The 18,657-nt window shown below is 35.3% G+C and overlaps 1 protein-coding gene across 1 annotated transcript in view; it reads left to right on the top strand.

Annotated features, from left to right (window-relative positions):
• Window positions 1-18,657, top strand: part of TANC2 (tetratricopeptide repeat, ankyrin repeat and coiled-coil containing 2) — a 318,672-nt gene that overhangs the window by 177,141 nt on the left and 122,874 nt on the right. The window contains exon 8 of the mRNA XM_081805955.1: window positions 9,015-9,278. Within this exon, the coding sequence (XP_081662081.1) occupies window positions 9,015-9,278 (264 nt within the window). The remainder of the gene's footprint in view (window positions 1-9,014; window positions 9,279-18,657) is intronic.

Here is an 18,657-nt window from a genome sequence, read left to right as displayed (position 1 = left end):
TAATTCTTGAATTATTTCTTTTAATCAAATATCAGAATGTTTTTAAGTCCTGGTTTTATTGCCAAATTTGGTCTTCTATCCTATAGCCTTATATCACTTAGCACCTACAAAGATGGAGTATCTGACTGTGCCCATTGTTTGTGATTATGTTTTCCCAATGTGTCATATTAGTAAGTAAAAAGAACCAGTATTAGACTGGCAACCCCAGAAATAAGCATAGGGCTGGCCCAGTCTAGTTGTAAAATAATTCTGTCTTATATAATAGTGTAATAATCTTCCTTAGAATTAGAAAACTGAGATTCAAAAATAATTAGTCTCAGGTCACAAAGACAGTAAGAGGCAAAGCTGAGATTCAAGTTCAGGTCTGTATGACTATAGTCCAGTAGGATGTTGTATATTCTTTGATTCAAATTGTCACATTTTAAAAGTCATACCTCTCAGAAGGAAGGGGTCACGGGGATGAGCAATATCGGTAAAGGGGAGTGGGAGATACAGTCTTCCTGTTACGGAGTGAATAAGTTGTGGGGATAAAAGGCACAGCATAGGGAATATAGTCAATGATATTATAATAGCATTATATGGTAACAGACGGTAGCTACACTTGTAGTGAGCATAGCATAACCTATAGAGATGTTGAGTCACTATGTTGTGTCCCTGAAACTAACGTAATATTGCATGTCAATTATACTTAAAAAAATTAAAATAAAAAAGCTACCCCTCCGGGTCATAAACTGAACATTAGATAATTTGAATTATTTTTTCATGTTTTCCTCAACCTGTTTTCAGGAAAGTGCAGGTTTATTTTTATTACTGAGTTTTTCCATTTATTGTTCTAGTGACTCCATCATCCTTCCCACCTCTCTAATTACTTAGCACTAAGTAAAATTTCAATAGCTATAATGTGGTATGTTTGTTAAGTCTGGACACTGCTCGAGGAGACCTAACAAAGCATTTCTCTTGCATATTGATCTAACTAATATAATAATAATAACCAGCATTTATTGAGTACAAACATTGAGCCAAGTACCACTATTTAATCTTTATAATGATCTTATAAGAAAATAGTTGTAAAGATTTCACAGGATCATGTCATTGAAATGATGCATAAGACTCGATAGAGAATGCTTACAAAATCTTTTAATAAAGATACAGCATAGCAGATAAAAGAGAATGCAAACAAGCAGAGGACCCTAGACTCTTCAAGTGCAGCTCTCCAAGTTCTTTCTTTAATAGGATGTGCTCTGTCTCCAGAATATAAATGACCAAGATTTGTATGAGGAATCTTGATTTCAGGAGAGCTCCGCAAAAGTTTACAGTGAAGATTTTTATGCCACTCTGGTCCCATAGCCAAGTCGGTTTGTCTAACTAAGTCCTCCAGATGTAAGGTGTCAATAAACAACTAGTTTTGGGTGCTGCAGGAGGAGTTTAAAACTTTAAAGAGCAAATTATAAATCATTAGTTATCTTGGCTAAGAATCAGTACTAGACTTCCAGGCAACCCCAGAAATAAGCATGGGAATGGCCCAGTCTGGTTGTAAAATAACTCTTATATAATAGTGTATACACTATACAGTGTTTGTAAAATAACTTATATAATAGTGTAATAATCTTTCTTAGAATTAGAAAACCAAAATTCAAAAATAATTGGTCTCAGGTCATATAGTCAGTAAGAGGCAAAGTTGAGATTCAAGTTCAGGTCTGTATGACTTCAAAACTCCTGGTCCTAATTATTACAGAAGACTGCATAGTTCTAAAATAATTCTGTCTCAGGATAGATGACCTAGAACTATTGTATGGCATTAAAAATTTAGTCTCTATCAACAAAAGTAGAGTAATGGGTCAAGAAAAAAAATTAGTCCTAGTAGTTTTAAAATATTATAGAAGACAGACAAACCAATTTTATTTTATAGATAGATAGATATTTAAAGATTTTATTTATTTGACAGAGAGAGACAGCAAGAGAGGGAACACAAACAGGGGGAGTGGGAGAGGGAGAAGTAGGCTCCCCGCAGAGCAGGGAGCCTGATGCGGGGCTTGATCCCAGGACCCTGAGGATCATGACCTGAGCCGAAGGCAGACGCTTAACAACTGAGCCACCCAGACGCCCCATTTTCATATATATATTTTTTTAAAAATTTTTAGTAGAGCTGACACACAGTGTCACATTAGTTTCAGGTGAACAGTGTAGTGATCCCACACCTGTATACCTTATACTGTGCTCACCGCAAGTGCAGCAACCATCTGCCACCACACGACGGTATTACAATATCATTGACTATTATTTCCTAAGCTGTGCCTTTCATCCCCGTGACTTACTCAATCCGTAACTGGAAGCCTGTATCTCCTGCTCCCCTTCTCCCACTTTTCCCATCCCCCACCCCTTCTCTCTGGCAACCATCAATTTGTTCTCTGTATTTATAGGTCTGATTCTGCTTTTTGTTTGCAAACAATCCAGTTTTAAAATGTACAAAAGACATTGGATAGACATTTCACCAAACAGGATACATGAATAATAAGCACAGAAAAAAATGCTCACTATAATCAGTCATTAGAGAAGTGAAAATTAAAACCACAATGGGGCACTATTGCTCACCTACTAGAATGGCTGTTACCAAAAAAAGTACCAAGTATTGGCAAAGATGCAGAAAAACTAGAACCTTCATGTATTATTTTATGAAGTAAGCATAAACTTACCATACAGTCTAGCAATTCCACTCTTTGGAATAGATCCAAGAGAAATGAAAACATGTCTCAGAAAGAAGCATTATTCATAATAGCCAAAAACTGGGAAGAATCCAAATATCCATCACTTGGTAAATGGATGTACAAAATGTGGACTATCCATACAGTGGAATACTATTTCGGCAATAAAGAGAACGAAGTTATTAATAAATGCTACAGAATGAATTGACCTCAAACATAAGGACTACATATTGTATGATTCAGTTTGTATAAAATTCCAGAAAAGGCATATTTATAGAGACAGAAAGCTAATCAGTAGTTGCCTGGTACTGGGAGGGGAACAGAAATTAACTGCAAACAGGCACAAAGGAACTTCTAGGGGTTATGGAAACATTCTAAAACTAAATCGTAGTGATGATTGCACTGATCTATAAATTTGCTAAAAATCATTGAATTGTACATTTACCGTGGGTACATTTTATAGTATGTAAATTGTACCTCAATAAAACTGGTTTAAAAATATAGAGAGTTAATTTTATTCACAATAAGCCTGTTTATACACCTGTGATTCCTTCTTCCTCACAGTCTCTTTTCTGGCCTATATGGCAAGACGAACAGATATGTCACATAAACAGTTTTTTATACTCTATACTGAGGTAACAATTTTTTTCTGTATCAAAGAAGGAAAATGGAGAAGGTCTCAGAAAAATTTCTTCAGTTACTTGAGACTCAATATTTTCTCCCTATCCTTTGTTCCACCTGGTCATTATTAGAAATAATGATAAATTAGGGAAACAAATATGTGTATTTTTCAATGAGGAACCGTGTCTTCCTTTCCAGGTCCATTCATAGAAACTTCACACATATGAGTGCTTGCTTAATCTAGGCCAGCTTACTTGGCACATAGACTACATGTATGGGCTTTGGGCTTTTGAAACTTTTAGTAACCCCATGCATGAAAATATTACTGCATTCTCTGATGCTTCAGTTACCTTGATGACCTTAAATTGTATGCGGTCTCACCATAGAGGAATGGTTGAATAAAATAGGATGCATCCAAAAAAAATAAAAATTAAAAAATAAAATAAAATAGGATGCATCCATAAAGTTGAATAATATACAGACATTAGCCTGTTGTTATTAAAAATAGCATTTCATTTTGTGATTCATTTTTCTGTGTATAATCTCTTTTGTCACAGAATTGTCCTTCTTCTAGGATTAAGGATTTAGGACCTATCTTGTTCCTGTAGCCTGATTACATATTAGTTGCTCAGTAAAAATTTATTGGATAGGTAGATGAATGGAATTAACCAAAAGTCACCAGGTTCAGTGAAAAGCATCAATGAAGCAAAAATGCACGAAATTCCTAAGTGGGAATAGTTACCTAGAGAATTTTACTTCTGGTATTTTGTGTCATTTGTCTATTTTTACTTTCTGTGCCCCTAAGATTCTAGACCATTGTGCATCATATAAAACTAAAGTAGGGTCCGTAGGCCACTGAATAATTCCATCTTTGGGTACCACAAATTAACTCACAATTTCTCTAATCTTTCCACCACTGATCAGGACTTTCATAATTTTTCTTGATAGATCCCATAGTTTTGAAAAATTTTTCAGCATCACTCTATTTGTGATTATAGCAGTTTCTCATGTTTAATTTATCAAACATGCATCTCTGCCAAAGCTTCTGTTTAAATGAGGTAACTACTGTTATCACCCTTGATATAATTCTAGCTATGTTTACAGAAGTTTGATGTTTTAGCTAGCTACCAGTTTTAACTAGCTACATATTATTTATAAATTACTTGAAATACTGAAAATAGTGAACCCCATTGCTACTTTCTCAGACCTGTAAAGGTGTAGTATTCCAGTATACTGAATATGCTCCTGGTTTATCAGGAGAAAAGGGTTGTGTTTCTGGGATATATACCAGGCAAAGACCATGCAGATACAGGTAAATCTTAGCCAAATTTGATTAGGGACTTAATAATAAAAACTTCTGTTGGACACAACACATAAAAACATAAAAGGTAAGGGGTTAAATAGCAGACATTTTACACGTAGACAAGTCCTCTGGGAAAGAAGAGTTTCCATTCTCTGGCTTGATTCAGCATACTGACCCTAGCAGCTGTATGAACTCTAAGCTTCTTCCAAGAATTACAAAGCCAGCTGAATCACCACATCTTTACACCAAATGAAATATTATTTTCCAATTTTTACTGAATATTTACCAAATTTTACTGGAAAAAAAGTTTAAATATATTTTAAATTAGAGAATTTTCAGAAATTAGGATAAGGAGCATACGTCTGCTTTAAAAAAACACATACAGGTACATACACACATAATATAAATATGCTATCACTGAACACATTTAGAAATTATAAAATAATGCTGTGGAATCCATAATAATCTCATTGGGGAAGGTACAGCATTATGTTTGGTGGCAAAAAGCTTAGGAACTATTGGGCTGTTTATGACTGAAGGTCTGAATATATGAAATGAATTTTTAATTAAAGTGAGTAGTTTTGACTGTATACTGAAACATGACTTGAACATCTGGATTAGCTAGAAGAATATCCCATAGTTCCCAACATTTTCATCAACAAGACTTCCTTAGCATAGGTTCCTTAGAAAATAGAGCCTGAGACAAAAAGGTTATATTGAGGGAGTATATACTATATTAAGGGAGTATAAACCAAGGAAATTAGAGTGAATGAAAGAGGAGTAAGGCAGAAAAGGAGTAGAAGCAAATATAAGGAAAGGAATTACAGAGCTGGCAGAGGTGATTGCTTAATTCTACTGAAAGTCTTCAGAGACACCATACATTTCTGAACTGTGGAAGGGGGAATTACAAGGTGATATTACTGCTAGTTCCCTTCTCACATTGGTATGTTAGCCCTAATAGGGTACTATTTCCCTGACTCTTACTGTTGCATGAATCCAGTAGCCCTACTGCATCTCATGTCTCCATGGCAGCCAGGAAGTCTAGAGATGGATGAGAGAGGCTATATGGCAGTACATAAGACAGTGGTTGACTTCTGCCCATGATTATCACAAAAGACCAGGAATAGCCATTATAGCCAACCCTTCAGTCTGGAGCAGGATGTTAATAACAGGGACCCAGCTCCAACCCATGGGAATAGTCCACACCACTGCTAGAGTCAGTGTAGCCAGACAACAGGCAGGTGAGTACATTTAGAGTGGCAAACCCAGTTCAACTCTTGTACCACATAGATCAATCATTAGTACTCTCTTTTGGCATTTAGTCTCACCTGGAAGCATGATACTGTGATACTCAGTTCTTTTCTGAGAGGGGAGATCCAAATCCAGTTCTTCGAGGAGATGACCAGTTGCAGTCTCCCAAAAAGACTTGGAAAGGATTAGTAAATGAAGATTAAGTTCCCTGCTGCTCCTGCTGGTCCTGGAGTCCATACTGTATGCTCATCATCTCCCTCTTTCACCCATTTCAGAGCAAAGAGTATCAAAATAGATTTCAGAATAAACAGTGATGACCTATCAAGGAAGGTCATTTCATAATGATAAATGGGTCATTTCATCAAGAGGAAATAACAATCCTAAATGTTTATACACCAAATAACAAAGCTTCAAAATGGCAAAAATCCACAGAGATTTTAACTCTCATCTCTCAGTGGTTGAAAGAACAAGTAGGAAATCAATTAACATGTAAAAGACCTAAACAATTCCATTAATCAACTTGACCTAATTATTTTTTATAGAACAGTCCACTATCAATAGCATAGTTCAGATTCTTTTTAGGTATACATAGAAGATGCACCAAGAGACCATATTCTGGTTCATAAAACAAGTCTCAATAAAGCTAAATGGACTAAACCATTACAAACTGTGTTCTCTGACCACACTGTGTTTAAACTAGAAACCAATAATAGAAAAATATCAGGAAATTTCACAAATGCTTAGAAATTAAACATATTTCTAAATAACATGGGTCAAAAAAAATCACAGTGGAAATTTAAAAATATTTTTAATTGAATGGTAATGAAAACAAAGCATCAAAATTTTTAGAATGCAGCTAAAGAAGTGCTTAGAAGAAAATTTATAGCATTAGATGCTTATTTTAGAAAAGAAAGTTATTTAATTAGTGAACTAAACTTCTACTTAAACAAGAAAAAGAAGAAATTCAAATCAAAGTAAACAAAGTAGGAAATAGTAAAGAGCAGAAATCAATGAAATAGGAATAGAGAAAATCAGTGAAACTGAACGCTGGTTCTTTGAGAAAATCATATTGATAAACCTCTAGTCATATTAACCAGGAAAAAAAGAAGATACAAATTACCAATATCAGGAACGAAGAGGCACATCACAACAGACCCCACAAACATTAAAAGGATAAGGGAATGTCATGAACAGCTTTATGCCAATAAATTTGACAATTTAGGTGAAATGGACAAATTCCTGGAAATAATATATGACCAAAGATCATTTGAGAAGAAAAAGATAACCTGAATAATTTTATAGCTGTTAAATATAAATTGAATTTGCCATTTAAAACTTTTACACAAGGAAAACTCTTAGTCCAGATGCCTTGACAGGTAAATTCTACCAAACATTTAAGGAAGACATAATACCATTTCTACACAAACTGCTCCAGGAAGTTGAAGTGAAAAGAACACTTTATGAGGCTAACATTATTTTAAGACCAAACTTGACAAAGGCATCATATAAAAAGTAAACAATAGACCAATGTCTCTCATGAACATGGACATAAAAGTCCTTAACAAAATTCTACATTGAATCCAGCAGTACGTAAAAAAGGTAACAAGGACAATATATAAAAAGGATGTGTTAGGGCTCCTGGGTGGCTCAGTCAGTTGAGCATCAACTCTTGATTTCAACCCAGGTCATGATCTCAGCGTCCTGGGATCAAGCCCCATGTTGGGCTCCATGCTCAGCAGGGATTCTGCTTGAGGATTCTCCCTCTCCCTCTGCCCCTCCCCCCTGTAACCACACACTCTCTCTCTCTCAAATAAATGAATAAATCTTTTAAAAAGAAGGGGGGGATGTGTCATGAGTAGGTAGTGGTAGGGAGCATTGTCATCTTTGAGAAGCCTAATGGTGACTGCCTTCCCCGATGGAACTGACAGAGAGATGTTGCCTTGGAACTGGACTCCCTTAGTGAGGATACAGAGACCAGTTGACAACACTTAATTCTCAGATGCAAGGACGACTTATTATTGTAAAGAGGAACAAAGCTGGAAGGCAACCAGGGTGTCTTCCTTTGTAACTCGTATTTTTCCCTGTTACTACAAAGTCCAGAATTCCAATTACATTTCCAAAGAGAAAACCTCACTAAAAGGGATTGTGGAAATTACCTAATAAACTTAGGTCTCTTCTTTTAACAACAGGTACGTTGAAGATGTAAGAAGAAAATATGAACTAACTTATTAAAAACTCTCCTGGGATGACCTCTTTTATTCTTATAATTATTGCTAAGATTTTTATAATCTTTATTTTAGTGTTTTTATTCCTTGCATTTCTAGGGTTGATGAAAATTTTTGTTTTTAAGTCCTGTTAATAATTAGTGGTAAGACTAGAAAAATTCTAGAAGCCCTTTCAGGTTTTGCTTGATTTCATTCAGGGCCATCTAGGGTTAGAGCTAGAGGGTAGCTGTACAAGGAGGCCCTGTACTGTCTCCTTATTTGGACAGATTATTTCTGCAATATATCCTATATATCTACTTAAGGGACCATTTGTTTTTTCTAATTCTTAATTACATATAAGGGGTCAGGAAATAAATTTAAATGAGGGAAAATAGGGGATTAAAAGAGAGTAAAGATCTTTTTGAGATTTTGGGAGCTCTTCAGCAATCCATGAAAATTATATGAATTCCCTTTGTGACGAAATTCTGAAATTTTTAGCATTGATAGGCTCTAGTTGTAGATCTTTTAGCACTGATGTATGAATGTGTTTAGTTCCACTTAAATAGAGTTGTTAAATATATAAGAGAAATGAGAGAAAATATGTAAGATATATTGTGCTTTCAATTATTTAAACTTCATGGTGGAGATGAAATGATCAGTAACTTTTTAAAAGTAATATTGCTACTACTCTTATTAGCTAGTCATGAATTTGGATAGTAGTAAACAGCTTAATCTCTAGGTTTGTGGGGTTTTGTTTTGTTTTGTGTGTGTGTGTGTGGTTTTTTTTAAATTTTATTTTATTATGTTAATCACCATACATTACATCATTAGTTTTTGATAGTGTTGCATGATTCATTGTTTGCGTATAACACCCAGTGCCCCATTCAATACGTGCCCTCTTTAATTTTTAACTTGTTTTACTCTCTTTTTCAGCTACGTTGACAAGCTATTCTGAAAATGTAGAACGCACAAAATATGTTGGGGAAAGCAGTAAAGAATTAGGGTCTGGAGGAAACCTAAAACCTTGGCAGTCTCAAAAATCCAGCATGGATTCCTGTTTGTATCGAGTAGATGAAAACATGACAGCTTCCACCTATAGTCTGAATAAGATCCCAGAAAGGAATTTGGAAACAGTTTTATCACAATCAGTACAGTCTATTCCTCTATATCTTATGCCACGGCCAAATTCAGTAGCAGGTAAGATTTTTCTAAAAATTGACCATTTTTCTAGTGTATATACTGAAATGAAAGTAAATTCTGCTTTAATAGAATTTTCCATTCATCTTCTTTGACTAAGCTGTTCTTTTGTGTTTGGGTAATATGCATGTGTATATCTTTTTGAACCTAGGGAAAGGCTCATATTCAAGTGGTTGTTTAGTTCTGTTCCCAAAATGTGTAACAGCATACATAAAATGAGAAGTAAAACCTATAAAGTATATTATTGAATTTCTAAATGTATTTTTTTCACATCCAAAGTCTTTGAAAGGATTTCAGTTTGAGGTTTTGAAAAACGTTAGTTTTAAAAAACATTATTAAATTGATGTGTATTTCAGTAGAAGTTGTATTATCAGAAATCATTGTCCATAGTTTGAGGGAGTGGCAGACAGGCAAGAATTCAACTTCCTAGTCCAGGAGCTCAATATTTTCACAGTACCCTAGCCATCCCATCATAGAAGAATCACCAGGTACCTATATTGCTAAAGAATAACTCAAACACTCCTAGCAATTTCAGTCATAAAGGGAGTATGGAATCATTATCCTTTGGCAGCTGTCCAGAATTGATGTCAAAGGATATTGTTTATACAGCTAAGTTGCTACTTAATAATTCAGACCAGGAGCTTTTGCAGAATAGTTGGGCATTTTGGCATTTTCAAAATGCAACATCATCTAGACTTTGTACCTACTACGATATCATAGTTATGTTTGTCTTTCTTATTTGCCTGATGAATGCCTGAAAGGTTTGTCTCACTGACACAAGGTAATAAAATACTTATTGTAGTTAGGAGCTCTTATTTCCCAGGTGTAATGATTTATTTTATAAAGATGATAGTGTGATGCTTCTTGCCTTTTTGTACCTTTTCTAAAACATTAGTCTTTGTTCCATCCTCTGGGAGACCATCAGCATCAGTCATCACATGCGATAATGTGGTGATGGCTCATCTGGAAGATCAGTAACTGTAGGTGATTTTAGTATTAATTTTTCAAGATTATTCACTTTAAGTAGTGACAGAAACTTTTCTCTCTTAGGTTCTTTGGAATGTGTTGATCCCCACTAATGATGTCATATTAGAGTCCTAGAATGCTCTAACTTAGAAAGTGCTAAGCAAATTCAGTCTTTTCGGAAGAGAAACATTTAAATCCTTGCCTGCATAAAACTGAGGAAATATAGCTACCAGCCTTAATGGTACATCCCACTTTACTTCTTAACTAAGCTGCAGTGATTTCTAAGAAAATTCTGTCTCTAGGGGCACCTGGGTGGCTCAGTTGTTAAGCGTCTGCCTTCAGCTCAGGTCATGATCCCAGGGTCCTGGGATCGAGCCCCGCATCGGGCTCCCTGCTTCGCGGGAAGCCTGCTTCTCCCTCTCCCACTCCCCCTGTTTGTGTTCCCTCTCTCGCTGTGTCTCTCTCTCTGTCAAATAAATAAATAAATAAAATCTTAAAAAAATTCTGTCTCTATTATTGAAGAAGGGCACTGAGCACTTAGTAGGAGTCAGAAGTATAAGCTTCTCTTGTCCTCTTTTTAGTTTAATGGAGAAATTATAAAGCACTTTGCCCTTCTTGAGCATAAATATCTGTGATTCATTATTTTACCTTATGCAGATACTAACCTTAGGTTGTACAAAGAGTTGTCCAGGATTAATTGGCCAAATAATATCCTTCCCTCACTTTCTCTAAAGTTTTCTAACACTATGACTTTCTAGAAATTAGCACAAGGCAACTGTCAGAAGTATCAATGAGTTACCGGTTACTTCTCTAATACGTATAGAAGAAACTGATTGTATAGCTCTCTCACAAAGAATAGAACCCGGCTTTCTATACCAGGTATTTTAATCACCAGGTAAAAAATGCCAGTTGAAATGTTTTTTAAAAAACTTAACAAAGCAAACAACATTTTATCAGGTGAAGAGTATCTTCTTTCTTTTACATGGATTGTAAGATTTTCATTTATTTAGAATTTTATCTTATAAGAGCTAATATTCTAGTTACTTAATAAAATCTTTTAAATTGGTCAACTTTCAGGGAATTGTCATCCAATCTGTGAATTTTGGGGGCTTCTAAACTACCTCTCATGGTATATTTTTTGCTAACTGCCATTTAGCAACTCTACCCCTCGTAGGCATCAATATATTTGTGGTTACACTTAGACTTCAGTAAGGTTTTGCATATTCTTTGGGACACTGACTTCAGCAAATATTAAGATAAGAATTTTACAGAGAATTACAGGATGGAATTCTAATTGACATCCATTGCTGTTTTTGTAAAATAGTCAGCTACAATGTGATGACTGCTATAATGCAGTAATTTATAAAGTACCATAGAAACACAGAGGAGGGAAGCATCTGAGCGCAAAGGAAGAGGGTAGGGGCGCCTGGATGGCTCAGTCAGTTAAGCATCTGCCTTCCGCTCAGGTCATGATCTCAGGGTCCTTGGATCAAGCCCCACATCAGGCTCCCTGCTCATCAGGGAGTCTGCTTCTCCCTCTCCCTTTGCCCTTCCCCTAGCTCATGCTCTCTTTCTCTCTCAAATAAATAAATAAATAAATAAATTAATCTTTTAAGGGGGAGGGTAGAGAGGAATAGAAGACATCACAGAGAGGGATGAGTGAGAAGTCACAAGGAGGACAGAAAAAAGAGGAAGGAGGCACCAAGAAGTTAAGGAACTTGGCACATTATTGACATTTCAGCATGACTAGCACCTGGGGTACAGTGAAGGAATAGTAGAAAATGATGTTGCAGGTGATAGCAAGGAGCTTATGTGCTCTGATGATAAGTATTGGGTTTATTTTGTTGCTGGTTAGTATAAACAGGAGCTGTATTATCAAATTTGCAGTTTAGAAAAATGGCTATATACCCATCCATGTAGGATGGTCTGAAGGAGGCGAGCCTGGAGTTAGAAAAAATAATTCATCAAAAGCTTGTGGTATTATGCAGAATTATAGGAGTGAATCATCAGGTATCAGTAGAGTTGAGAAAATGCCTTGGGAGATTTTCTTCTTTTTTGCCTTAAAAAACAGCATTTATTAGATTTTTTTTTTTAAAATACAGAGAAATACAAAGAAGAAAACAAAACAAAAATGAGCCATAATTTCCTTGCCCAGTGGTTCCAGCTGACACATTCTAGAAATTAAAGATTCATATATGTTACATAATAAATATATATAAATCAAATAAAAATTCAAATTCAAACAAAAAATACAAAAGAAAGAGCCACTCCCCTCTCCATCTAGTACCTCTCTCCAAAGGTTAATATTACTTATGAGTCTTTAAAATATATATATTAGGGGTGCTTGGGTGGCTCAGTTGGTTGAGTGTCTGCCTTTGGCTCAGGTCATGATTTCAGGGTCCTGGGATTGAGCCCTGCATCGGGCTCCCTCCTCAGCAGAGAGTCTGCTTCTCCCTCTCCTTCCCGCTCAAACTCTCTCTCGCTATCTCTGTTGCTATCTCTCTCTCTCTTTCAAATAAATAAATAAAATCTTTAAATATATATATAATACATATAATATCCAGATTATATATGTAATACATAATATATACCTATATATGATTATAATATATGTAAGAGACATGGGAGGTCAAAAAATCAGTTGGATTTATAGAGGGGAAATGAAAGTATATGTTCTTACAAAGATGTACAGCTTTATTTGTTAATGGCCAAAAATTGTGAACATCCCGAATGGCCACCAGCAGTTGAATGGATAAAGAAATTAGAGCATATCTTTACAATGGGTACTACCTAGCAGTAAAAAGAGATGAACTATTGATACTGCAGCAACACATACAAATAAAATAGTTACACTGAGTGAAAGAAGTCAGATAAAAAGGAGAATATACTATATGATTCCACTTATAAATTCCTAGAAAACACAAAGTAATTTGTAGGCACAGGGTGCCTTTCTTACAGCACAGCCATCTGCATGTGCTCCTATCACCCAGCTCTTTGTATTGCCTGTGGGAATTCTGCTTTAGAAGAGCGGCTCCAATGTTGATACTCTGGCTTTTGCTGTTCTGAGTAATGAAATGTCTTTCATCTCTGATCTAGATGTCTCATGTCTTCCACCATCCCGGCTTGTTAGAAGTAGAATAAAATATCAGATCCTTCCCACTTCCTGGCAGTGAGATACCACTATACCCGATAACCACAAAATTGAAAGGAATGACAATGCCAAGTGTTTGTGCGGATGTGATGCAATTGAAATTGTCATACATTGCTAATGGGAGTATAATAATAAACTGGAACTAGCACTTTGTAAAGGTGCTTGGCAAGGTCTATTAAAGGTGTCTAAAGCTGTATATGCATGTTACCTAAAACCTATCAATTCCACTCCTGCATAGAATGGCCATCAAAAATAAAGCTGGCTGGCTCAGTTGGTAGAGCATATGATTCTTGGTCTCAGGGTCATGAGTTCAGGCCCCATGTTGGGTATGGAGACTACTGGGGGGAAAAAAAAGTCCTTATATTCACCAAAAAATAAATATAAATAAATATAAGAGTGTTCATATCCATTTTATTCATAATACCCAAAAGCTGAAAATCATCCAAATGTCCGTCAACAGTAGACTGGTTTAATAAATTTTATACAACAGTGAAAAAGAATGCTGTACCCACGACAACATCTTGGAGAGGGCATACTATATGAAATATGTATATTTATATAAAGTGTAGAGAAACAAGACAAAACTATGTCATTTCTGTGGTGATAGAACTAAGGTAGTGGTTACCTTTGGTGGGAATATCAAGGGAACCTTCTATATCCTGATTGAATGGTGGTTGCATGGGTATGTACACATAAAAACATTTATTGAGCTATTCATTTAAGATTTATATAGTTAACATATATAAATCGTACCTCAATTTTAAAAATGTATAAAGTATTTAGGCTTCTGTCTTTCTAGAAGAATTTTCCCTTTGGTTTAGAAATAGTGGTTCTTGGTGACATAACTAGATCTTTGAAGAAATAGCTATTTTTAATGTTGACTAAAAATCGTTTAAGTACCAGACTCTTGATTTGACTCAGGTCATGATCTCATGAGATCAAGTCCCGTGTTGGGCTCTACACTGAGTGTGGAGCCTACTTAGGATTCTCTCTCTCCCTTTGCCCCTCACCCCTCTCTCTCTCAAAAAATAAATAAAATAAATAAAAATTAAAAATAACCTAGTAACTCCAACAAATGGATAATTTACTAAAAGTATTCCACTTGTTGAGACCATAAACCTAGAATCAGTACCCAAACTGGCCAGAAGTGATTCTAATTGCCACCTTAGTTCAGTATTAGCCTAGATAAAGTCCTAAAGCAGCAGTCTCTATGTGAATTTATCCTTTTTTTAAAAAACAATTATTTGAGTTATATTTTACATATCATAAAATTCACCAATTTCAAATAATCCACCCAATTTAGTAATTTATAGCATATTTACTGAGTTATGCAACCTTCACCATAAATCAATTTTCTTTATTTTTTTAAAGATTTTATTTATTTATTTGACAGAGAGAGACACAGTGAGAGAGGGAACACAAGCAGGGGGAGTGGGAGAGGGAGAAGGAGGCCTCCCACAGAGCGAGGAGCCCGATGCAGGGCCTGATCCCAGGACCCTGGGATATATCCCAGGATCCCATGACCTGAGCCAAAGGCAGACGCTTGACAACTGAGCCACCCAGGTGCCCCCACCATAAATCAATTTTGAAATATTTTCATCATCCCAATAAGATCATGTCATGATGACATGGTCCTCGTGTCTATTTAATATTAATTTTATTCCCATCCCCAGCCCCAGGCAACCACTAATCTATTTTCTCTGTAGACTTACCTTTTCTGAACATTTTCATATAAATGGAGTCATATAGTCTGTGGTCTCTTGTGTCCGGCTTCTTAGCATAATGTTGTTGAGGTTCATCTATGACAGCATGTATCAGAAGTTTGTTCCTTTTTATTGCAAATAGTATTCCTTTGTTTGCCTCTACCACATTTTATCCATTCACCAATTGACGGACATTTAGGTTTTTCCCAATTTTTGGCTATTTTGAGTAGTGCTACTATGAACATTCGTGTGCAAGTCTTTGGGTGGACATATGGTTTCATTTCTCTTGGATAGATACCTAGGAGTGGAAATGCTGTATCATAGGGTAAATTTATGTTTAACTTTTTAAGAAATTGCCAAACTGGTTTCTAAAGTAGCTGCACCATTTTACATTCCCACCCGTAACGTATGTGTGGATTCCTGTTTCTCCACATTCTCTCTACCATTTGTTACTGTCTTATCTCTTATTATAGTTACTTGGGTGGGTGTGAAATACTATCTTGTTATAGTTTTAATTTGCATTTTCTTAATGACTGATGATGTTGAGCTTATATTGTGTGCTTATTAGTTATTCATATATCTTCTTTGGTAAAATATCTTTTCAAACCCTTTGCACATTTTTTTTTTGTTGGGTTGTTTGTCTTATTGAGTTGTAAGCATTTGTTGTATATTCTGGATACAATGCTTTATCAAACAATGGGTTTGCAAAATATTTTCTCCAAGTCTGTTGCTTATCTTTTCATTTTTTCATTGATGTATTTTGAAGCACAAACATTTTGATCACATCAATTTATCAAATTTTTCTTTTTTTTGGATCAGGCTTTTGGTGTCATTTTTTATCTTTTTAACAGAAAGTACACTGTTTATATCAAATACCACAAAACAGTGATTTTTGTTATTGAGGTTTATTTGTTTTAAATTAAAGTATTGGAAAATATTTTCTATACTCAGTTAAATTCTTTCTACCCTCTTCTTTTCCCTCTCCTGCCCCTCCCCCATGTTCAAAAAAATAAAAGGGATAACATTAGCCTATGTTGCTATGCCCATAGACCATAATTGTTGATTATTTTTCCATTTATCACAGTGTTCATACCATAATTAGGGCCTTTCTGGCTAGCACAGATTTTCAGATTTTTAAGTAATACTGATCATGCTTGTTCAAAAAAAAGGTAAAAGGTAAATGTACCATCAGAAGCCAGATAGATCAGGGGTTCCTGGGTGGCTCGGTTAAATGTCTGCCTTTGGCTCAAGTCATGATCCCAGGTTCTATGCTCAGTGGGGAGTCGGCTTCTCCCTCTCCCTCTCCCCCGCCCCCACTTGTGTGCTCGCTCTCTCTCTCCTCTCAAATAAATAAAATCTTTAAAAAAAAAAAAAAGTTAAAAAGGGGAAAGATAAAAAAGAAGCCAGATAGATCTGTCCTAGAGAATAGGATTTTATACTGTCGGTGTAGTACAAATGGACTGTATTGAAGTATGAGCATACTTCATCAGAGAATTATTTCTTGTCATTGTTGAATGTAATATAAACAGATCTAGTGTTGCTACAGGCAAGTCATAGGTCAGGGAATAGTTTGTATTGGATTGTTTTCTGTATCTGGAAACCATGGTGTCAGTATCCTCACAAAGAGGCAGGAAAGTGAACTATAAACCAGAGGGCTCAGTTATCTTCAAAATTTAATAGATTATAGGTTGAAAATGTTTCCAGAATGTGGAGAAATAAAGTTACTTTCACAAGGAATTATCATGCTGTGTAATGTTGTATAAATATTACTGTGTAATGTTGTATAAATATTTGATAAGACCACAACCTCTGATAGTTAAAATGATTAGGTATCTAAATCATTTTTTAAAACAAATTTTCTTAGCTCTGGAGGTCCTCCCTAGATATACTCTAGATATAGCTCTTGCTCTAGCTCTAGAAATACTTATTTTCCTTTATTTTCTAATGTGCACATATGAGTGGTTCCCCAAAGTGTGGGAAGATCAAATACTCAAATCTCCTTGGTGAACAGTAGTAACTGAGGATTTCAAATATGAGATAGCTTAAAATAGAGGGGGAAAAACCCATTATATTTATTTATACTTATTAAATTACTCTAAGCATATGAACAGTTGAGGGAAAAAATAATGCCAGTTATAAAAGACCTTGTTCAAATCCAACTCTTAAATTTCCCTTCTTTTTAAAACTTTATCTCAGTATGAATAATGTAACTACTTTAGAGACGAATAATGTTGAATAATGATGTGAAAATACCATTCACGTCACTTCAAAAAATCTGGGGGAATAATCGTTTAAATGGTCATTGCTGTGTTACAGACTTTTCCCTGCTTGGGGAAGAGAATCACCCTCTTTTGCCTGAGCTCATTGGCGTCTTTAAGGGGCCATATCTTCTGGCAGGACTAGGAAATTGTCAAGGAATTATTTAAATTAATTTGCTGCATTGAACTCTAAAGAATAAAATTGTCTTTGTTATTCCATAAGACCCTTGATTTTAAAAAGAATGGGAAGGACACTTTTATAACACTTTACCTAGAAGAAGTGGGGTCAGTACATATGCAAATGTTTATGATGATTTTTTTTTTAAACTTTTTTCTGAGCTTTGAACTCATCTGCAACATAAATGGAAAATATATATGTAAGGAAATTTTTAAAACAACCATGTACTCTTTATTAACTATTAAAATAGAAGTCTGATTATTGTAAGTATAAATATATTGATCCATTAGATTGGTCCAAAAGCTGTATACTTTCAGAAGCATATTCAAACAAGTAAAGTCTGTACTTAGATGTACCATTTAAAAGCTCCACCATATACCACATATGAAGGTAGTGCTATTTACTGAAAATAAAAACTTTTAACTCGAATGACAGAATGATTAAAGCTGAGTTTTGGCAATCTCTACCATCAAGGCTTGAGTTTTTCCTGGAGTAGCTCAGTTTTCTGAGTATAAATTCAGATGTAATTACATGTTTAAAATTCTAAGATGCAGAAAATAAAGACGACTGTCTTTTATTGTTTTCAAAATGTAAATCACTACTGTATGTTTATTTTTTTAAGCTCGTTGTGTTGGAAGGAATTAGAAAACCTTGTGGACTTGCGGTTGCATGGCAGAAATTATCAGAGAGTAGGATGTCTATGGTCATCCTTAATGTCTTAAAATGAGATTGGCTGGGAATTGGAGGGATGTGGGAAGTAGGAAATACTCACTTGCAGCAGCTGTCCTCAGTGCTTTGTGTGAAAATGAGGAGTCTGTCAAGGAAACATATAAGCAGTGGAAGTCAGTTAAAATATAAACTCTCACCATCTACTTGTTAATGTTTGGAGCTGCACATTTTCCTAAGAAAAGGATCTTAAGAATCAGGTAAATGCAAAATGGGAATCATGGGGGATTTAGATGAATCCAATCAGAAGCTGTACTGGAGATTTTATAAAGAAGAAAATATGGGCTTTTCAGCAGTCAGAATGTTGGCTTTATGAATCAAGGGTATAAGGACAGCAGAGTGGCTTCTTGCCCAGGCTGTAGCAAATATAACATCATTCCAAGCTCCCTGCTCAGGT

The sequence above is a fragment of the Leptonychotes weddellii genome, chromosome 15 (genome assembly GCF_054177405.1).
Source record: "Leptonychotes weddellii isolate Sample4059 chromosome 15, ASM5417740v2, whole genome shotgun sequence".
Taxonomy (NCBI): domain Eukaryota; kingdom Metazoa; phylum Chordata; class Mammalia; order Carnivora; family Phocidae; genus Leptonychotes; species Leptonychotes weddellii.
This window is presented reverse-complemented; position numbering and strand designations above follow the sequence as displayed.